We start from the raw sequence: 23,353 nt of genomic DNA, 5'->3' as shown, positions 1-23,353 counted from the left end.
TGGGGCTGCAAGAAGGGAGGGAGAGGGGCTTGCAGAGGTCATAGAGCTCAAAGGTTGGGTAGACCTGAGTCTTCCCGGGTCATAGAGATAAGCCAGAAGGCTGGGTAGATGGGAGTGCTCCAGGTCATAGGGGTTAGGAGGACTGTGGCTAGAGAACCCTATTTTTCCACTCCCAGTGGGCTGTTCCCCCCATGTCTGAGTGACACAGTCTGACCCAGGATCCCCAGAGTCCTCCTGGATCATAGAGGACAGTGGCGAACAGGCTGCACAATGCGTGGGGGGGACAATGAGATCAGCTTCTCTACCTCGCTCAATGAATGCTCTCTGTGGATTGACAGTGCACAGGCTGAGACCCAAAGCCATCTCCAGGGTCACAGAGACGGCGCTGTCTGAGAGTAGAGAGGCTGATCTCAGGGTTTGCAGTGGTATTTTCACCCCCTCCCCCAGTACCAGGTTTACCATGGCCCACGCTCCAAAGGGGCCCCGGCCCAACCTGCTCTTCTCCGCCTCCCCCCACCCCTGGGGCTTTTGCTGCAGGCCACGTGCCGCTGGCAGCCAAGCTCCTCCCTTGGGGGAGGAGCCGGAGATGAGGTGTGGGCGGGGCCATGGCAAAGGGGGTGCAATCAGGGAATACCCCTTCCAGCCCCCTGCTGTGAGCCGCTCAGGGCAGGGGGCTGGGAGCACCCCCATGACCCCAGTCCACATCCCCAGCCCCCTGCCCTGACTCCTGCACCTCCCTCACTCACCCCCATCCCTGACTCCTGCACCCCCCCCACATCCCCACCCCCACCCTGAGCACCAAACAGGAGCTCCTGCACCCTGCCCTGACATTCCCATCTGCACACCTCGCACCAAACAAGAGCTGCCCCAGGTAAGCACTCCACACCCCAACCTCCTGCCCCAACCTGAGCCCCCTCCCTCACCCTAACTCCTGGCCAGACCCTGCACCCCAACCCCAGCCCGCTCCTGCACCCTAACCCCCTCCCAGACCCTGCACCCCAGCCCTGACTCCTGCACCCCCCCACATACCCAGCCCTCCCACACCCCATGCCCTGACTCCTGCACACACATCCCCATCCCCACACCTCGCACCAAATAGGAGCTCCTGCACTCCCCCGCCCCCCGACATTCCCACCTGCACCCCTCACACCCAATGGGAGCTGCCCCAGGTAAGTGCTCCACACCCCAAGCCTGAGCCCCCTCCCTCATTCTAGTTCCTGGCCGGACCCTGCACCCCAACCCCCAGCCTGCTCTTGCACCCTAACTCCCTCCCAGATCCTGCACCCTGCGCTCTGATCCCCCTTCTGCACCCTAAGTCCTGGCCAGACCCCACACCCCAATGTTTTTTTACATTTTTTTTAATAAAGGGCTCGTATCCAAAGCGCTTTACACTAGTTAGCTAACGGTACAAACAATATTTGGAAAGATCATAAGTGATCCGCCGAGGCCCGCAGCGATTTTCAAGTGGTCTGTGGAAAAATAAGTTAGCCTACAAAAACAATCAAGGTACCGCACTTTATTTTCATTGACTTGCTATTACTTTTAGGAGGAGGATGAAGAAAGAAAGAATGTAAAACGGGGGCAGGAGGGAGATAAGAGAGAATGTTCTTTTTCTTGGCGGGGTCCCAAGGAGGAGCCCCCAAAATGAAGCTGAGCACAAGGCCGGGGGGCCCCACTAACTCTAAATCCACCACTGGCTGTCACGCCACCTGGGCTGGGGATACTGTGTCAGCTGATCCCCACAGTCTTCAACCTACCTGGGCACTACAGCAGACATGGCCCTGCCCACTAGCGCTTCTCCACTCCCTAGCCCACCCACCACTTGCTTCCCCACCCCCACCCCCGGTTGACTGAGTGTCCGGTTAGCAGGGCTGACTGGAAAGTAGGAGTCCGGTTATAGGAGTAACCACATTAGCCACCTGATCTCTTAGTTCTCTAACACCTTCAGTTGGCACCTTGCAGGGGTGGGGCCCAGGCCATCAGTTGCCAGGAGACAGGGTGTCAGCCATTCTCTGTGCAGACAGCATCACACCTGCCTAGGGCTCTGCAAAAATCACACACCCTTATCCCACCACCTAGATACTTAAGAAATGCATAGGGGAAACTGAGGCACCCACACATTATTCAGAGAAAACATTAAGAACTTTCCCACTTTGTCACACTGGAGGAGGGGCAGCTCAGTGCAGAGAGAGACAAAGAGAATGGGCTAGAAGGTAGGTACCTGCTCTATGTGGGCAGGGGCGGTGGGGTGGGATCCTGTTTACCTCCTCCCCAGCCCTGCTGTGCTTGCAGTTTACTCCCAGCCCCTCCCTTGCTCCAGGGACCAACCCTAGCTCCCACCCTGCTGAGCTTTTGCCTCCGGCCCCTGCCTTGCTCCAGTCAGCAGGGACTAATCCTCCCCCCATGACCCACTGTGCTCATCTTGCCCCTGGCCCCTGCCTCGCTCCAGCTGGGGACCAATCCTTCCCCCCCTCCCATGCCCCTCTGTGCTCTTGCCCCTGGCCCCTGCCTCACTCCAGCTGGGGACCAATCCTCCCCCCCTCCCCCATGCCCCGCTCTCAGGGTGGATAAAAATCAATGATTGATTTTTTTATTTAAATCGGATTTTATTGATAAAATGCTTTTTGAGGAAAAAAAAAACCCATCTAAAGATAGTTTTAATTAAGATATCTTTGAGCCATAATGTATCTCATCATAGAATAGGGATTATAAATTCTAATTCTATCGTATGAGTACATTATTCATGTAATGTTTAAGAAAAGTTGTGTAAATGAGTTCCAATACTTCATGGATTAGGGACCCAAACGTATGGGGTTCCACAGGCTTCTGTATAGATTATGTAGGTTAATCTTTCTATCTACCCAATGGGATTCAGTGCTCAGTCTAGAAGACACCATCAGAGATGCTTAGTTTTGCAGTTCTCAAACTGTGGCTTTGTGTCTCCAGAGGTAACATGCTTGTTAACAGCAAAAAATGTTTTAAAATAAATAAATAATATATAGAGGTGAGAAATAACAGACCTCAACTCTATTGTCCCTCTGCAAATTTGTGTACACACAGTCAATCCCTTACCACTCTCTAAAAGTGAAAAGTTTAAAAAAGTTCAGTGAATAGACCATTGTTGGGGGCGGAATAGATCTGGACCAGGACAAGAAGGCTGGAGATAAATGTGAGAAGTGAGGGATATATGCTTTTTTGTTAAAATATTATATGTTTTCTGTTGAAGAAAAAAAATTCAGAATACTTAAAGTTGTTCTTTTAGTTAAATAAAATAATGTAAATGTCTGTCTGGTGATGTCCTCCTCCTAATACAGCCTTGCAAGAAAATCCTCCAAATATTAATGATTAACCTGTTGAATGGGAGGTAGTTCACCTCCCAGTGACTTCACAAATATCTGCTTCAATTACCTTTGGAAAATGAAAATAACCAAACAATCATTCATTGTCTGATATAGCTGTAAAACTCACCTGAAAAGTTTTCAAAATAAATCACGGTTTACAAATGTATAGTGCATGCCTTCTAAAAATGAAACCTGCATCTATCTCTGAGTTGTGAAGAATATGTATTAAGGTTGTAACAACCAACAAGAATGTACTTTTATGTGGAAACCATGATTAAATTGAGTCTTCCTGAGAGGTGATTTAAATCATGATTTAAATCAAATCCACCCTGCCCGCTGTGCTCTTGCCCCTGTCCCTTTCATTCCCCAGGGGGCCCCACAAATAGGTTTGGTGCCGGCACAAAAAGTCAAGCCAGCCCTGCCCACCCCACCCCATCTCAGGAACACAATCTGAGCTGGGTGTCTGGGTCCCAGACCTGTAGCCAGGGTCGGATTCTCTCCCGATTGAATGAGGCTGGGGGGAAAGTGAAGATTGGGGCCCCATCACCAGCATCGATAAATATCACCTGCCTCCGGTCACAGTCCAGACAAACCCGGATCCTGCTGGGGACCCGGCTCAGGGGCAGGGGGGTCACAGGGGAGGTGAGAGCCCGGAACTGACCCCACCACCGCCGCACAGCCCAGATCCCCTCCTCAGGGCTACAGCTGATCCCTCCCTTCCTCCTCACAGATTCCCTGGCCACCCCCACGGCCCAGAATCGCCCATCCCCCACCTCCACCTCCCAGCAATGTCTCCCTGAGGTGAATCCCTCACAGCCCAGCACACAGGGATCAGAGTCAAATCTTCCAGGGTTTTTGGGCAGATGCTGGCGTGTGTCTCCCCATCTCACACTTTTCCGATCCTCAGACAGGATGAGGATGGGATGAGCCGTGTCAGGATCCAGAGTCACATTCACTGGGGAGAGAGAATCCGAGTGTTAGGGGCAGAGCTCAGCCCTGGGGGAGGCTGGGACCATTTCTCACTCTCCCCAGCAGCCCCGTTCTGGTTGGGACAGGCCTGGATCCCAGGGAGCTGCCTCTGTCCTGGGCACCTGAGATTGAGCAGAGATGTCACTGCAGTTCTTCAGCCTGTTTAATAGGAGCCACTTTACTGGTTTCTCATTTCCTTGCAGGGGTCCCCTGCTGGGGCTGCTCCACTCCCAGCATCAGAGACACAGCCAGGAAGGTGTCAAGAAGGTTTTAGCGAGAAAGGAGCAGAGGAGGCAGGTACCAGGCCAGCTATAAACCCCACAGCAGAGGGAAACTATAAACCCCTAATGCAGCCTCCACTCCCAGGCCAGGGAACAGAGAGGAAGGTGCAGCACTGGGGAAGAGCCGCTTAACACCAGTGAGTAGGAGGTGGCATTGGGTGGGGGAGCCCCATCCCCAGCCCAGAGAGAAGGGAGGAGCTGACAGCCTTGGAGGGAGAGCGTCTCCCCAATGCAGGAAGCAGTGAGCAGCTCCAATGGGAGAGCCCTGCCCTGCCCAGAGGAAAGGCAGGATGTTGGAGAAGAGCGATGGGGAGACCTCTTGCACCAGGGTAGAGCAGAGGGATGTGTCAGCCCTCAGGGCAAAGAGCTCTGTTCAGGTGCTGCTCCGTGCCACTGTTTCTATTCATCTGTTTGGGCATGAACGCAGCATCAAAGTCAGTGTCACGAGTGTTTGTGTGACTTCAGCATGGGATCTCCTCCCTGTTTAATGTGCTTATTTATGGGGCTGTGTGTGTCGTGGGCGGTGTCGGTTTGATTGGTAACTTTAGCTACAATCCCATGAAGATGTTTTCACTGGAATTTTCTCATAATTTAAAGACAATCTCCACCTGCAAACTCACCCTGTCTGTGTGCTCCGAGGGGTTCCCCTCTTGGTGTCTCCAGTGCAGACAGCAGAGTGTCTGGTGGTGGAAAGGAGAAAAGAGACGAGAGTTCAGGCTTTCATATTTATGACAGCATCCCCACGCTGAACTCCTAGACAGTTTTCATCATGACAGAGAAACAGACAGAGAGGCCCAGAGACACACTCACATATTTAATATAAACTAATCTGAAACCTTCTCTTTCCTCTCTCATTCAGGTATCTCTCAGCAATGGAACCAACATCCTTGCAGCCTCACAACCATCCCAAGACACATAATCCATAAAACAGATTTACTTTCTCCTCATCAACCCCTCCCACCCTTCAGATTCCAGCTGGTTTGCTTGCTGCCTTTTGTTGTAACCTAGACCCAGATCATGCAAAGACTTTGGCATAAAAGTAACTTTATCCACTTTGGTCCCTTTGACACTAACAGGATGTTGAGAGTTTGCAAAATCCTGGTTCTAATTGTGAGCTGTTGGGTCTGTTTACTCAGCATTTATACTGACTGACTTGGCTTTGGCCTGATTAGCAGTTTGCTTGACATAAGAAGGTCACTTAAGGCAACAATTCCCTTATCAAGTGATGTGTTCCTAAGTTACTGTGTGGTTCAAATTCCTCTTTGTCCCACATAATATGCTTAAGGAGAACAGACACCCAAAATGTACTACCCAGAGCGATAAGCAAAGTCCAAAAATTCCTATGTGGAGGAAAGGGTCAAAGTGAGCTATGCATAATTAGCGGTAATAAACCAATGAGAAAAGAGAATAACATGAATATATCTTGGAGCGCAAAGCCCTGCCAATAAAAAAGTTCATGCATGAGAATTGTGTGAGTTATATAAGATATGAATATTAAATAACACTCAAAGGTGATTGGAAAAGAACTAATAAATATGTAATTTGGATGTGTATAATTGTAAGGGATAGTCAGAGCTTCATAGGAGAAATCCCCTGTGACCCGCCTATGCCCCAGGAGAAGGGAACTGGACAACACTTCTTTCTATATGCGATGGCAAGTAGCAAATATCCCAAGGGCTGGTGATGGGGCAGTAGATTGGGAGGGCTCTGAGTTATAGAGAATTCTTTGCCTGGTGTGTCTGGCTGTTGGGTCTTGCTAAAATGCTCAGTGTCCAACTGACCACCATATTTGGGGTCGGGAAGGAATTTTTCCTGATGTCAGATTGGCAGAGAGCATGGGGGTTTTTCGCCTTCCTCTGCGGTGTGGGGCATGGATCGTTAGCAGATATTAAACTAGAATAAATGGTGCATTCTCTGTATCTTGAAGTTGTTAAACCATGATTTGAGGACTTCAGTAACTCAGCCAAAGGTTAGGGGTCAAGTGTAGGAGTGGGTGGGCGAAGTTCTGAGGCCTGCAATGAGCAGGAGGTCAGACTAGATGATCATCATGGTCCCTTCTGGCCTTAAAGTCTATGAGTAATTTCTTACTTTAACAGTAATTATCATTGCAAGGCAGGCTTTTCGTAGAAATAAAGGTATGAATTAATCAACCTGAGTGTCTTGCACCCAAAGTGTGTGGCATTCTCACCCAACAACTAAATAGATCCATCATCTAATTCTGAACCAATTGGCCAGAGCCATTCTCCTCCCCCAGTCTCAGAGGCTCATCCTAATTTCCCCTCCTAGATCCCTTCTCGGTACCTTTGAACTTCCTCAAAGTCTCCATTACAGCAATAGTTTTCTGGGGGAAACCACTGAGTCTCACTTCCAGTTCAGTAGAAATTTCCATTGCCTGCTGGAACTTCCCCTTCTCACACCTAGACAGAAACAATGTCACGTGGTTTTATTTCCTGTAGTGACTCATGAGTTCTGGCGAGCGAGTCGCTGCTCTAAGGGGCCTGGAGTTACAATTCCTCGACTTCTCCCAGCCTTGGAGCAAGTGCAACACAGCCCATGGCCGTGAAACATTCCCACTTAAGGTCCCATTAATCTTCTTCAGCTCTCGCCTAGAGAGACCAGCTCTGGAGATAAGAAGGGAATTGAGCCTCCGTGGCCAATTCACTCCTTGGCCTCCATGCTCTGAGGGACAGGAGGTTCCCATGCAAAGTGCTGTAGAAATCTGTCCACTAGGAACTACACTGAGACACCAACTCCCCCTTCCCCAGCTCATTCCACACAGATATCAGGAGGGAAAATCTCGTGACCATGGCTGCCCTGGGCTGAATGGTGACCAGGGCCCCAGCAGTGACAGGCCCATATTCCATCCCCACAATCCTGAGGCAGCCAGTCCCCCAGGGATGTGACATCGCTAGGAAATACTTGAGGTCAGACTTTCCCACTGAATGGAGAACTCCCGAGTCTTCTATAAAAGGGTGAGAACCTGAGGATGAAGTTGGTCAGAGAGATTTGTATTCAAAATGTGACCTTTCCTCACACATTTGGCTGCAGAGCCCTGTGGAGATGTGGCTCAGAGCTTGGAGCTGGTTATTCTCAGTATTGTGAAGTGTGAGGGGGAGTGAGGGAGAGCCACGTACCTGCTCAAGATGCTTCTGACATCCTAGAGGAGAGAGAGAAAAGAATCTCAGTCCCATCTGACACACACAGGGGATCCTAGGGAAGGGATTTAGCAAGTACGGGGAAAAGAGCCCCTGCCCTGACCCAGAGCCATGAATTAGCTGAGCTAATCGGGCTTTTCCATCTCTAATATCTCTGTCTGTAACTCTGTAAAGAACAATAGTCATTCACACGTCAGGAATGCACACGCCAAGTTACACCGAGATCTCTGACTGCTGGACCCCATTGCTTATGATTCAGGAGCCCTCCCTTCCCTGTGTGGGGATCTGGGATGTTTCTCACTCAGTCTCACCTGCAGGAATTCACTCGCTGGCTTCTGACCCTTCCCCTCCATCTCACTGATCAAATCACTGAGATGGGAAATCTGCTTCGAAAGCTTACTGACATTTTCATTCTGTATCTTCACAATCTCCTCATCCAGCTTGTCCAGCTGGGCCAGCAGGAGTCGTTCTTGTTCCTCCAGGAACCACCGTAGTTTCTGAAATTCAGACACAATCTTCTGCCTCTTTGTTTCTGTCTGTTTCTAGAATAAATAAGGAAAGGGCTGGTCAGGAACATGGATGAAGCCTGAGGGCCTTTCATACAGTCTTACAAGAGAGAGTTTCTTTACAATCACTAAGACATCGGTGTAGGGACCAGGACATGAGCCATCAGGCCTATTGCTCAGAGCTGCAGTTGGAAGTCAGGAACTACAGCCAAAGTCAGACCTGAGTCAAAGTCAGGATCTCACCAAGGGCTGAGGATGGAGTCAAGACCAGGAGTCATGCCAAAGCCTGAGCCAGAATCAGTGTCTGGAGTCACACGGGGGATCAGGACTGGAGTCGGAGTCAGGCACCCTCGCGAAGGGTCAAGCTGGAGTCAGATAGCAGTACTGCAGGCCAGACCTGAGTCAGGAACAATGCCAGGGCAAAGCTAGAGTTCAGGGCCAGTCCAGCAGCAGATTGGGAGTTCACTCAGTTGTTTGGACAACTTTCCATGACTCCTGCTGGCGTAATTCATGCAGCCGAACGTCTGCTCCAATCAGGAGCTTCGTAGGCAGATCCGCTGGTGGGCCAGAGTTCCACTAGCCCCTCCCCTGCTGGCTCTGGAGAGCGGTCGGGTTGTGGTGATCATCTGGGACCTGTGGACTGGGGTTCAAAATCAGGGGTTCAAAATCTTTCACATCGTGGCACTGGACACTACATTCTCATCACACGGGAGAGGATTTTCTTACAGCTTCCCATTTGGCCCCAATGTCTCTTAAAGGGATGTCTCCATATCTGATGTGGTTTGGACACTGTGTCCGATGGCCTCAGGGGGTACATCTACACAGCAGCTGGCCTCCAAGCCCAGGGCCACACTCAGGCTCTTGCAGCTCATGCTACCGCACCAACAACAGCTGTGTAGACATTGGGCCTCCGGCTGGAGTGCAGTGTGGGAGAAGTTTTGTAAACGTCACAAGGAACAGTAATTACCTCATTAATTAAAACACATCTTAGATGCTGTTGTCTTTCTCCGTGGAGAGAACATTTGTGATACACACACTTGTGTACACACACACACACACACACACACTTAGAGTATCCCATGATCATGGAGAAACACACACAAGACCACATTCACCAAGGCCACAGAGAAATTGACCAACAAACAACCCTCCCATCTCCCTGTCCTGGCAGGTGAAGAACTGAAGGGTTCATGCAGGGTTCATGCACTAGGAAACATTCAGGGCACACCCTGCTCCTTCCAAGGACATGAACCATGGGAAGTCGCCCAGAGGACATGAACCGTGGGAAGCCTCCCCGGACTGGGCTCAAGGCCCGAGAGCAAGGAATGTAGTAGATAGAAGCTGGTAAATAAGAATATTAATCAAAGTCATATTATTCCTTTTGCTGTTTTCCTTTTGCTGTTGGAGTATGTAATGTGCATGAGTAGAAGGAGAATAAAAGAGAGGGTGGAAAGCCAACACGGCAGACCAGCCTGCTTGCTTGCTAAAAGCTTTGTTTGTCTTGCATTTGAACCACAACAAAGAATAACTGGCACCTACCAGATACTCCTGGCCTCTCTTCTCTCCAGCCTCTTTAAATCCCAGCAGCTTTTCTCTCTCTTCCCTCAGAGTCTGCAAATGGGCCTGGATTTTGTCCTGACAAACAGAAATGATTTGGTGGGTTCATTTTGAGGCTGACTGTCCGTTTGTAGGGGGCGTTTTTCCACCTAAAATGCAAGATATGTCCGTCTTCCTAGCTAGACTAGGTGCGGGAGGTAACATCTTCTATTGGCCGAACTCCTGTTGTGAGAGAGGCAAGCCTTCGAGCTTACACAGAGCTCAGCTCTGGGGAACATACTCTTTCCTAGACCTGAGCTCTGCCAAGCTCGAAGGCTTGTCATTCACCCACAGAAGCTGGCCATGAGTGGATATTACTTCACCTACCTTGTCTTTCTAATATCCCGGGACCAACATGGTTACAACAACACTGTGTACAACAGTGGGTTCTTCTAGATGTAGAACATCAGCGACACCAAGGAAATGAAACTTTATTTGTGGAATCTGGGAGTGTTTTATATTCAGAGTTGAGTTATTACGTCCACTTTTGCCATCAATTTAAACCGGCAGGAAACTGGTGTCACATGGTGGTAAATCTATAAAGCTGTTTTTGAGCAGATTTAAGAAACAGTGATATCAATCCCAGAAGCCTCTGGGGCAGCCATATAAGCTGGGATGCTCAAAGGAACCCAACTCCATTGGCTTTCAGCCCTGAAGCCTGGGGATGGGACGGGTTGGACAGCACTGATCTAAGGCCTAGGGCAAACCCCATTAGATGTGTTGATTTGTGTTAGGAACAGCTGGGGTTTGCCCTCGTGCTGTCCTAGCCCCTTTCCCTGGCAATGGCCTCTGAGTAGCGACCCCACCGTCCGCAGCAAAGGTCCCGGAAGCGGTGGATTCTGAGAGATTTGCATAAGCTGCAGCATGGGACTAACAGAACCACTCTGGCTAGTCCTTGCCCACGTACACAACAGAACAGGTCAGACTGACACCGGTCAGCTCCAGCCTGGGGTTAGTTTTGCTGCAACCCAGTGCAATCCCAGTGGTACTTGGCATGGACCTGAGCTGTTTGGAGCCCTTTTGTGTGTGGACTGAAAGTGCTCGGGGTCCACATGGTGTTTAGCCCAGTGATCTGCTTTAGTGCAGGCTGGCAGCATCTGAGTTTAACCCCTCATGGAGCAACACGGGAGTTCAGAATCCCAGTGAGAAACCTCCTCTCGCTGCTGGGCCCGAGGCCTTTCTCAAGGAGTCTTTCCCTGCTAATGGCCGCACTTCATCACTGCTCAGTGCTGCTGAGGGGGGCACTGTAGCCTAGTGGTTAGGACGCTGGACTGGGTCTTGGAAAAGCGGGATTTATACCCAGCTCTGCCACTGACCCACTGAGTGATCTTGGACAAGGCACTTCCCCTCACTCTGCCTCGGTTTCCCCTCCCACCCTTTGTCTCTCTTGTCCAGTTAGACTGTAAATGGCCCACAATTGAGGTCAGCGCTCATCTGGGGTCTGTAGGGGCTGATGGGATGCAAATAACAATAATAAACTCTGTGATAAATCAGTAATAACAGCCCCAGCTTGTAACTCCCGCTTCTCCAGCTTGAATGCAGCACTGTCACATAGACCGACCGGCAGCTCTTGTGAGTCAAACCTCACTGATCATTTAACAGCTTCCAGGCTACAGAAAGTTCCCTTAGTTCACGGGTGGGAGCCGGGTTTGAAAAGATTCAGCTGCTTAAAGAAAACTTTCCCACATCAGACAAATTTAAAATCCTCCTTTGTTGCCTTTCTCGTCAGGCTGGAGTCTCATTAATTTGTACAGCCTCTTTCATGCAGTGAAGGCTACACACAGCTGAATAACATAGTTACACCTGTTTCGGGCAACTTGTGATGCCAGTAATCTGTAATTAAAAGCCTAAGTTATTACCCATTAGACTGGATAGCAACTCGGTACCTTGTACTCCTGGGCAGCTTCCTGTAAGGGAACCACCATGTGAGCGCGGTGAGCCCGGGACTCTCTGCAGATCACACAGATGGGGGTTTGATCCTCTTCACAGAACAGTTTCAAAGCCTCCTGGTGTTCCCCACACACCCCGTCCCCTCTTGCTCCTTTCGCTGCCTGTAAACTCAGCCGTTTGGCGATTTCTACAACATTTGCCAGCTGCCTGTTGGGCCTGAGGTTTCTCTGTTGCACAGTTTCTCTGCACTGAGGGCAGGAGGCGGCTGTATCGGATCCCACCCAGCACTGGGCGATGCAGGCTCGGCAGAAATTGTGCCCACACTCCAGAGTGACAGGTTCTCTGAAATACTCCAGACAGACGGGACATGTCGCTTCCTCCTGGAGACTTTTCACGGGGTTCTCTGCAGCCATGGCTCCCTCTGGGCAGTGTAACAGGGTAACTTATGTTTCAATTTCCTGAGTTCACACTATGCCTCACCTGCAGCAACAACTGGGTGTTTCCCTTCCTGGAACTGACTCGTGCTGTTGGCTAAGCAGGAATGAGCCCATTGTGAATTTCAGCCCTGGAGGCTTTAGTGAAAAATGTGCCACTAGGGCTTTGATCCTGCAATCAGTCCTTTAGCTTGTGTGGGACTTGACAGGGGCATCCGTGATGCTGAGCCTGCAGAAGCAGGGGAAAAGATCTTACTCTTCATCAAAAAAGATAAAGGAGAATGTTTGTTTTTATATTTAGGTTCTTAGACCTTAGCTGGAGAACTCAGGCCAGAAAACATAAACTGTTCCTTTTGTTTCTGAGTGACAAGGTTTCACTCTGGTCACGTTCTCAACCTTTTCTACTCTGCCATGTGACCAAGAAGCTTCCCAATTTATTCAAACGGGAGCTGAGATTCTCATGGTATCACAGGATTCTAGGAGCTGGGGATTTTTAGGAAACACACCAGGTACTGAAAGACTCGAGATGAAATCATGAGAATTTGTGGCAACCCCAGAGTGATTTGATGTGGAAAAGAAATGGCTCTATTTCTGACTATTGAAGGTCCTTCTCTGCCTCCCATCCCTGTACCATATGTTTAGCCTCACAAGACTGCTGTGAGGTGGGGAAGTGCTATGACCCCATTTCAAAGAGAGGAACACCCGGCGCAGAGCAGAGAAGCGACTGCCTGAAGCCGCGCAGGAAGACTGTTACAGAGCAGGGAATTGAACCTGGGTCTTCCAAGTGAAGAGTTAAACCACCGGACCAGACTTTCTGTCTGCGTTAGGAGCCTGGGAAAGGAGGTGTCACGGTGTATGGAAACCCCATCCCCTTTTGGGGCAGGGTGTGGTTGTGATGCTACCCAACTATCCCAACTATCTGTTACAATCTACCCAACTATCCCTAGGCTGAGAGCTGCATGACCAGTGGCCGGGGGAGGTGACTGCCGGGATAGGGGGCCCTGAGCCCTCCCTGCTCCCCCGGGTCCTGGCCCAGGGCCCAGTCAGCGGTGAGTGCGGTCACTCCCCAGTCAGCAGGGGTCCCACCGCAACATGCTGACCTTCCTTGGGTGGGAGATACCACTCGCGCCACCTCCCTGGGCCACTTCCTACCGTGTCCCCTGAAGCCGGCGTCCGTATGTCATCGGGGTCTCTGAGCTCTTCAGTGAGGCTCCCTAGGTTTCCGAGTCCACTCCTGGGCAGGATCCTCGGTGGTCAGCCTGGGCACATGCCCAGCATGGTCTGAGGGGTGAGACTTCCACCATCCATAGTGTTGGGTTAACTCTTTCTTGCCTAGTGGGGGGTATGCACACCCCATCACAGGAGGATAAAGACAAAGATACACGCAGGGAAAATACATCAACAAAGTTTGTCTAATAAACCTCTCACTGACCCTCCCACAATCACTGGGCCAGCCCTGTGCAGAGTCAGGGGATTACAGTCGACAGGAATCGAGTACATGGTGAGATTGAAAATAGATGATTTTCTCAGGCCTGCTCTAGAATACTCAGGCTGCCTCTGAATGCAGTCACAGTCTGTGTTCAGGGCCCAGCTGACCACAGCCCTTCCCCTCTCCTGGTCTGTTTGTGTTCCCAAGAGAAACTTCTCCACCTGTGACCGCTGCTTCTAATCAGATCCCTTGGGAGGACCAGATGAGAAACAAACATCTCTCCCTCACCCACAATCTCTGCAAGTCCCTGCTCCTCATCCGGTGGGGAAATACAGTAAAAAAGAGTCTGTTTGGATTCTAAGCTGGTGACATTGCTTCCTCCCCAGCAGCTCCCCCAGCTGGTTGGCTCAAGTTTAATAACCGAAACCCCACCTATGTGGGCAGTGGCTGAAGGTCCCTGTGTGGCTGTTCAGGGCCCTATGGGGAATGTGCTGGGATCTTGGCCTGGTCCCTAGCAGGGCAGGTCTCCCTGTCACACATAAACCTAACCAGCAACTTCTGCGCTGATTGGCCCCTTTGTCAGCAGTCGCAGGGGAGAAACCAAGGGCTCAATGAAGTGAGGAGCTCCTCTTGCCCCCAGGCAGGGGTGGCAGGGTTGTATAATTTTTGGTGAGGCCCAGAACGGGTCGAGTTTCCTTCCCCGCCCCCACCCGCCTAAGGCTCTGGGAGGGAGTTTGGGTACTTGGTGTGGGCACGGGGCTGGGACAAAGAGTTGGGGTGTGGGGCTGGGCCATGGATGAGGAGTTTGGGGTGCAGCAGACAGGCTGCCCCAGGGCTGGAGGCCAGAGAGGACTCCCCACAGCCCTCTTCCCACCAACAGCAGTGAGCTCTGGGGAACGGTCCCCCTCCTCTCCCGTCCTGGCACGACACTCACCCAAGCCCCCCCAGACTGCTGCTCAGGAGGTCCAGCCAGGATAAGCCCCCCACCCAGAGTCAACTTGGAATCACCTGCCGGGCGGATGGAGCTGCCATGCACCTTCTCCCTCCGCCTGGCCCTGGCGCTGCTCCCTCGTAGCCAGCAGCAGCAGTGGCCGGCCAGGGAGCGCAGCCTGGAGCTGCAGGGGGCAAGCACCCGCTGCCCGGGGCAGGCAGTGACGCTCGGGGGAAGCGCGCAGGGATGGCAGGCAGGGCCGGTGGAGAGACCCGGCCCCGAATGAGGGTGAAGCCGCCCTGCCCCGGCCCTGAATTTGCTGGAGCCCGGGCACCACGGGCCCCAATAACTCGGCACCCCTGCCCCCAGGCCAGGCTGGGGCCTTTTGGCTGAGGGCAGCGTATGTGAGGGCAGCTGGCATTGGGTCTCCTGCGTTGCCCAGGTAAACAGAGAACTGCAGACCCCAAGGGGCTCAGGCAGCAGCCGCAGGGGAGGACGGGGTGCATCTGGGAGCCTGGAAGAAGCCACCTGAGAAGAGGAAATTCAAGTGTGGTGGAGAAGCCGTGATAGCTCCTGAAGCTTCTGGGGATGTAGCCAGTTCCCTGGAAACGACGTGGCAGGAACTGAACAACGTGGCTCACGGAGATCGTGTAGTAACTGAGGTGAGTAAAGCGGAGCCACACCTGTGACTACTCCAGCCTAGCTGTTCTCTGGCTGAAGGATTTTCTTTAAGGGGAAGGAAATCGCTGCTGCTCTGTTGCTGCTGAATGTATTTCTTCAGATGTGTAGCGAGCCATCAAACACGTTCACCCTGATGCTGGGTCAGGTACCTGGATCTTTCTCTCCGTATTTCAAAGCAGAGCAGAGTTATAATAGTAATAAAAAAAATCACAAGTGGCAGGATACAATATATAACTCCTCTGACTGTAGGGTGCAGAGTGCCCAGCTGATTAGAGAAGTACCACAGCAGCGTGGCGTAATTTTGTAAATTTGTAGTGTAGAGCTGCCCTGAGATAGGCAGTTGGGGACGGCCCCTTTGCACCTTTCTGAGTAAATGGTGGCTCTGTTCATGGGTGTCAGATCTTATGTCACTCCACAAATGTAGGCTAAAGATTAATACAAAGTCTAGGTGTTATACCAATAAATTAAAAACCAGCAGGATCTTATTAAAGGGAAAAAGGCAAAATACCACATTTATTGTGAATACAGAAAGAATCATAGTAAGCAGTTAGTTATCGCTATAGCATTCCATTCAATCTCATATTTATTCACACATTCATTCATACAAACACACACACACAGAGGTTCTGCAAGGTTGTTATCATAGTTACCAGCCTTAGAGTTGCTCATGCCAAGCCACTGGCCAAGTGGCCTGGACATGAGGAGGTGAGGAGGAAGCAGGGCCTTGTCAGATGCTCATCTGATGCTCCTGGAAGTTGGTTTGCAGAATCAGACCCCAAAGTTCTCACTTTTTAGAGTCTATTTTTATAGGAATTTCTTCCTATGCCAGTCTATGGGAATTGCTTCATCGTGCTGTTGCTGAATCAATCAGCAGATAGCACATTCCTGATGGCTCCGTGCTGCTAGATGTTATCTTGTTCTTTGGTTCTCCCATTCTTGAGGCTGTTGGGTGGATTCCAGTCTGCCCTCTGGGGGTCCTCTGGTTATTTCCACTTGACGCCTTCTTCAGCCGATGGACACTGGATTCTCAGGCTGGCACCTCCCTGATCATTCAGTTATTATCCACACCAAGCATCCATCCACATACATCCTCTATTTCTATTTTAATCACAATTGTTAATACAACAAAAGGGCGGGGAGTCTCTGGGTGCTGTTTCTGTTGTTACAGAGTATTGCTTTGAGTCTCTCTCTCTGTGAATTGTTTTGAGAACAGACTGTCTTAGAATGTACTAACACAATTAGCAGCTTGCAAGTTTCACACATAGAGGGAGAGAAACAGCACCAAAAACCAAGAGACCTCTTAATTAGTAATACCCTGGAATTTAAACTATGGGGAATCAAACTCATTTGTGATTTTAATACAGAACTTCTTTAATATGATCCAACATAGGTGAAATGTTACTCTTTATTTAGCTTCTTTAATCAGGTGGATTTTTACACGTCCACAAAACTGGAGCCCAGCTGTGGGACTTGTCACTAAAATTTTACCGCAACATTAATCAATATATTGAAATAGCTACATAGAACCACAACTCTGCATGGAGCTTTTCAGGATTGATGCTGCAGTGATCTATCCACCGGGGGACCCACCAAATCAACCCCCGGTCATTCTACCAGAATGAGATGAGTCAGGGGAGTCGACCGGAGAGTTTCTCCTGTTGACCCAATGCGGTATGGACCCCACTGTAAGTAGATCAAAGCTACTTCAACTTAACAACTTGCGTAGCTTAGGTTGACTTTTCCTTGTGATGTAAACCTGCCCTCAGAGACAAGATCTTGTCTCCATCCCCCGTTGATACACAGATTGCTAGATTCTGCTGCTCGCCCACAACGTGTGGGCATTCTGACACCTCCTTCAGATCCTTGCTTGAAACACTCCTCTGCCAGGATGCCTACAAAAAACCTTTGCAGTGGTGAGGCAGCTGGTGTGCTGAGAGCACGGCTGATCATGCTGCCCAGGGCTGTCTCATTGTGTTCCTTGGTTCCCGCCATGTCTGTGTGATGGGCTGTACCTCTGTGTTCTCCCCTTTTGCAGGATTATGATAAAGGTTGTACAAAGTCTGCCTTGTGAGAGATCATTTGAAATGAAGGTCTGGTCTACACCACAGAGTTAGGTCAACACAAGGCAGCTTACAGTGCTGCATTGACTCAACCAATTTGGGGCGGGATGTGGGGGGGGGGAATCCCATGTCTGCCCTCAAAAGTCACAGGTGGGAAATTAAAGGGATATAGACAAGAAGCATGTTTTATATGTTTCATTGACCTTAAGTAAATGCAGGCTTACAAGGAGCAGAGAGGGAACTTTCATAACCAGACCACAAGGCAAAAACATCCACAAATTTGAAGTGTTGTTCTGAAACGGACTAAAGTGGAGACACTGTCCATGAATTAACGGGTGGAATTACAGTCTCACTTTCAGAAACATTTTATACATCTCTATCTCCATCTCCCTCTCACTTTCCCTTTCCTGTTCACTTTTCTTTCATTTCATCCAGTTTTCCACAGCGTTTTCTCTAGCACTCGTTCTCCATCGGTTTAGTTCTCTGAGGGTATGTCTACACTACCTGCCGGATCGGTGGGCAGCGATTGATCCAGCAAGGGTCGATTTATCGCATTTAGTGTAGACGCGATAAATCGACCCCCAGCGTTCTCCCATCGACTCCTGTACTCCAATCCCGCGAGAGTCACGGGCGAAGTCGACGGGGGAGCGGCAGCAATCGACTCACCACCGTGAAGATGCCGCAGTAAGTGGATCTAAGTATGTCGACTTCAGCTACGTTATTCTCGTAGCTGAACTTGTGTATCTTAGATCGATCCCCCCTCAAGTGTAGACCAGGCCTGAGTCTCCCTAACTCTTGTCTAATCCGTGTCACAGATCATTCCAACGCAGGTGCCCAGTTCTCTCTGCTGAATGTATCCCTTTCCCTCTCGGTGCCTCATGAGATTTTCCCTTCTCAGGATTGTTTCACCTTCACTCTTCTCATTTCAGTCTCCCCACTCTTTCCCTGGGCTTCTCTCCTTACTTCCATTTTACTTTATCTTCACCTTTTCCCACTTCATTTCTTCTCTCCCTTCTGGTGAAACCTGCCCAGTGCCTGACTATCCCCTCCACACAGCCACCTCTTCTTCATCCAGCTGACATCTCCACACCCCCAACTCCCCAGTCCCTGGGTCTCCGTCCCCCAGCCTCCCTGCTGGTGCAGAGCCTCCAGCTTCTCCCCAAACACTAATTAATTAATTAATTCTGTGTCCCTGCCACCCCACATCTGCCTGTCCCCAGCCCAGCTGTCAATTCTGCCCCCCAATCCCCATAGCACTTCTGTCCCCAGCTCAATGCTCCTATTTTGCTCTGTGTAGTTATTTGGATGCTGTAGAGTCAGATGAGTAAATTCACAGAATAAAGTTTATTTCTATCTTCTGGTCTTGGACTTTGTCACAAGGGTACTAGATCTGTACGGCTCTGCCCTGAAAGGCTAGACAGACCCACCAGCAAATGCCTTGAGGGGGCTTGAAGAAAAGCAGTTGGGTAACTCTAAGAGAAAGCTCTAAAGGCAAAGCTTGAGGAATGAGTAAATAAAATCAAAGCATCAAGCGATGCTTTCCTCTGGCCACACTATCCTCCTTCCGAAAGAAATCTGTTAGCAACCTCCAGCTGCCAGGGAAGAGAGAGAAATGTGCCCGAAGGTAGCCAGCTCACATCATCAACTACAGCAATTTTATGTGCTGCCACCTGGCCGCACCATGGTGCTTCAGCAGCGTTTCTTTCCCAAACCAAATTATCCCTTTTTCTTTAAGTTCACACTCACAGTCTGAGTGCCTAGAAACCAGTTACACCTGCAGAGGGTAGGGTCAGGGGCACAAATCTGGAGTCATTTGGTCAAGGGGTGTGTGACATTCAGCCCCTCTCAAGAGGAGCTGTTTCTAAAACGCTGTGAACTAAGTGTGGAATACCAGCAAAATCCTGTCCATGGCCGGTTGAGGGTTTGAGGACTTTGATAGCTCAGTCACAGGTGAGAGGTTTATCGCAGGAGTGGGTGGGTGAGATTCTGTGGCCTGCGTTGTGCAGGAGGTCAGACTAGATGATCATAATGGTCCCTTCTGACCCTAAAGTCTATGAGTCTATGAGACTCGCCCAACACACCCTGGAGACCGCCCTGGGCTGGGAGGCAGAAAAACACAAATTAATCTAACAAATTTATTTGAGCATAAGCTTTCATGAGCTACAGCTCACTACTGTAGCTCATGAAAGCTTATGCGCAAATAAATTTGTTAGTCTCTAAGGTGCCACAAGTCCTCCTTTTCTTTTTGTGAATACAGACTAACGCGGCTGCTACTCTGAAACCACAAATTAATCTGTTCTGTTGCGGCTGACCCCTGTTAATATGTCTGTGTATTTCTCAATCACTGAACCCCACGGCCTTTTGAAACAAACCTACCCGATCAGTTAGCTACACCTGCTAGAATTTTAGGCTTGGTGCGTGGCCGAGCCGCACAACACTGACATAAGGGTGAGTTGATTCAAGCTTGGAGCATGGCATAGACACCCAGCCCTGAGACTGGCTTGACCGCTGAGAGCAGGTGAGTTCAGTGCATGGAACAAGCACAGCCCTGAGACTGGGGGCAGGGGAGGTAGCTGAGAATAGGTCGGCTCTGTGTGTGTCACAGGCACACAGCACTGCGAGCAGGCAGGGAAAGCTGACAGCCGGCCAGCTGAGCGTGCACACAGCTGGGGCATGACACGGAGGTAGCACTGACTGGGGCTGAGGAGATGCAAACATGTCTAGTACACAGCAGTGTGGGGACTGGGGTGGGAGCTGGTACACTGCGCATGGCACAGACACGCAGCGCTGACAAAAGGAGAATCAGGTGAGATTGGGGCGTCTGATGAGAATGGGCAGGCTCGGTGCATGACACAGATTGTGCCTTGGTTTCCCCATCTAAACTATGTGGGCTCTTCTAGGGTAGAGCCAACCTACCTTTAGCTTGCTTGGAGGTCAATAAATAAGTTTGTCCTGTACAGGGCTCTGGCAGGGGTTCCACAATTGCCCCCCATGAGGGGCAGACGCTGTGAGGTGCATCAGAAAGGAGGACACTGAAGGGTTGTGCTTGGCGAGATGAATTTTGGCTGATCTTCATGGGGCCTTGATTCCATGGTGGCGAGGAAGGGAAATGAAGTCGTGTTGGAACATTGTATCCTGCTGCAAAGCCGGCCTCGTAACCAGCCACATCCCCAGCAGAGTTCCAGTCTCTATGCTTTTCCCACCACGGTTAAGTTCCCTGTTCTGGACCCAGGTGGCCGCTTCTCCCTCAGTCTGTGCCCAGATCACCCTCCTGCAGCCAGGATAGACAAGGGCCTTGGAGACTCTGTGTAACCCTTTACTACGGTGACCAGATGTCCTGATTTTATAAGGACAGTCCCGATATTTGGGGCTTTTTCTTATATAGGCACCTATTACCCTCCACTCCCTGTTCTGATTTTTCACTTGCTATCTGGTCACCCTACCCTTTACCCTGAACAGGGCAGGGGACCCCAGTGCCAGCTCCCCTCACACGCTGTCCTGGGCCACTGGCCCTCTGCCCTGACCTGGGATGAATCTCTCTAAAGGGGAGAGAGAAGCTCCATCTGCACGCTCCATTGAACTCCTGGCCTCTCTGCTGAGCCTCACGTGGAGGGGGACGACCAGTGCAGACTTTGCTGGTTACCTCGGTGTGTGATGGAGATGCCTACGCCCCGGGAACCAGGGTGAGATCCCAGCACATTCCACACAGGCCCCAGAACAGTCGCCCAATGGAACTTCAGCCACTGGCCCCATGGACAGGATGTGGGTTACTAAACTGAAACAGACCAGCCGGAGAGAAGCATCTTTACTTGACCCCAACCCCCAGGGCTATGATGCTCACTTTGTTTGCGAATGCCCCGGAGCTGCGACAGGCGTACCAGGAGGCCAGGGAGGCAAGCAGTCGCTCTGACGCTGTGCCACGGACGTGCCGCTTTTATGAGGAGCTGCACGCTATCCTCTGCAGCACGCCTCCCCCCCACCCCATGGAGACATCAGGGGAGTCTGAGTCGTGGGCCGAGGAAGAGGCAGATGAGAATGGGAGACAGGCGAGCAGGGATCCATTGTTGGATTCAGGGTTTAAATTCAGCTGGAGCTGTCTGGAGCGGAGCTCTAGTCAAAATTTTCAACTGCCCTGGAGGTTTTATAGCATGTTGGAGGGGGCCATGGGAGGCTCCAGGAAATAATCGACAGGAATTTAAACCCTGATCAGATTAAACTCTGTGGCCTAATCTACAATGGAACGAGACGAAGAAAGAAATAACGCTGCCTTCATTCTGGGGTTTACATACCCTACCCCTGAGGTTTAAAGACGCTTTCCCCGATCACAAAGGTACGTTCTTTATTTGTGTCCAAATTTAAAAGAGAAATGTTACACTCCTAGCAAATAGCGACAGGAATGCCCCCGTCTGTCATAATGTGCTGCCCCTGGACCAGAGCATGAGGAAAGGTAGAGAGGCAGGACAACAACTGGGCTAGGTGAACCCGTCATCACAATCTGCTACTCCTGGGCCAGGAGAAGGGGAAAGGTGGAGGATGGGGAAAAGGGGACAGGTAGCACATTGTGCAAGCAGCAGTTTGTAATGTTACATTGGCCAGGAGTGGGGCAGCAGGCAGCCCTCATGACAAGGGGGATGGTGGATATGAGGGGAAGTTGCCTAGGTAGGTTAATTCAGCCCTACAAATAACCAGAGGAACCTAGGATTACCCAGGAAGTGTGCGGCAGATCCAGGTCTCCTGGGCTAGCACGCTACCCACCGGACCCACCCTTTCACTCTACAGGGATACTTGGGACAAGTAGCTATACACAGGGATTCAAAGATATAACAGATTTAAATCCCCTAGCATCAGGGCACGAGCCAGTGACTAACTGAGGGGGTCGGAGGCGTGAGGAGTACAGATTTATTAAGGGGGGACTAGTCAGCTTTGGCTTGACCACCCCAGGCCCCCCAACGCTGATGGAAATAAATGATCAACGCATAGGTCATCTTTCCCTCGAAATCCAGCAGGTTCCAGATCTGGTGCCCGTCCCTGGAGGACTCTGGGGCAGTTCTAGAGACCAGCCTTCGGTGGGGCTTGGAGTCTCCTCCAGCCCCCTGACGTCTGGGGGAACAAACAGCCGAACTGCCCACAGTACATATTTAACCAGCTCAATAACCGAAACACGGAAAAATGAAAGAACGTTAATAACCTGGCTGAGTACAGTAACTGGTGATTTAAACCACTCCAAATAAATTAACAGCACCTTCTAAGTGCTACATAACACTCCAGGAAGGTGGCGGAACTGTGTAGCCAGCAATACCGCCGTAATAGGGCATCCTTAACCTTAAATACTAAGTGATGTGTTTTGGTTCCAGCCCAAGAGCGGATAGAGGGAGGCTCAGATCGCACCCTGATTGAAGTGAATATCGCCATTAGAGCCGTCGGTTCCATGGAGGCAGCCTGCCCAAATGATGGCTGATTAGGTAATCTCCCACGTCACACAGTAAGCTCCAATAAGGCTGGTGGTCGTAGGACTGTTCAGTGCAAACATAGGTGAAAACAACAGGATTTCTCAAGGTCCAATGTACAGACCCTAACCTCTGAAATCCCGGCACGCGTGATAGCGAGGTTGTTTGACATAGGTACTTGAGCAACGACTTGATAGGCGCTACGCTCGTGAGCTCACATGCACAGGCGCCGATGCTGTCATTTCCAGCAGGGGGCTCGCCCTTGCCCCATGCTGCCTCCTCCCCTGAGCACTCGCCACCCTCGCTCTGCCCTCTCCCTCCCTGCGCACTGTGGAACAGCTGATCGTGGCAGGCGCTGGGAGGGAGGGGGAGGAGCTGATCCAGCCCCAGAGGGAGCACCCACAAAGTTAGCACCTAGCTCACATGTAGAGCAGTGGTTATCAAACCGTGGGTCGCGACCCAGAACTGAGTCATGGAATGGAAAGGACTGGGTCACGGTGGCTCTGGTCAGCACCGCCAACTGGGCTGTTAAAAGTCCCATCAGCGGGGCTGCCCGGCTAAGGCAGGCTCGTCCCTCCCTGTTCCGAGACCGCCCTGCGCCCTGGAAGCGACCAGCAGCAGGTCCGGCTCCTC

At 50.9% G+C, this 23,353-nt stretch overlaps 1 protein-coding gene across 1 annotated transcript; it reads right to left on the bottom strand.

Annotated features, from left to right (window-relative positions):
* Positions 1-3,778: 3,778 nt before the first annotated feature.
* On the bottom strand, positions 3,779-12,166 carry LOC140897506 (zinc finger protein RFP-like). Its single transcript, XM_073310227.1, has 7 exons — positions 11,735-12,166; positions 9,792-9,887; positions 8,058-8,288; positions 7,726-7,748; positions 6,893-7,008; positions 5,212-5,271; positions 3,779-4,296 (listed from the first exon to the last, which is right to left on the bottom strand). Exons 1-7 carry the CDS (start codon positions 12,149-12,151, stop codon positions 3,779-3,781), a joined length of 1,461 nt encoding a protein of 486 aa, XP_073166328.1. The 5' UTR covers positions 12,152-12,166.
* Between the last annotated feature and the right edge of the window lie 11,187 nt (positions 12,167-23,353).

The sequence above is a fragment of the Lepidochelys kempii genome, chromosome 14, assembly GCF_965140265.1.
Source record: "Lepidochelys kempii isolate rLepKem1 chromosome 14, rLepKem1.hap2, whole genome shotgun sequence".
NCBI lineage: Eukaryota > Metazoa > Chordata > Testudines > Cheloniidae > Lepidochelys > Lepidochelys kempii.
This window is presented reverse-complemented; position numbering and strand designations above follow the sequence as displayed.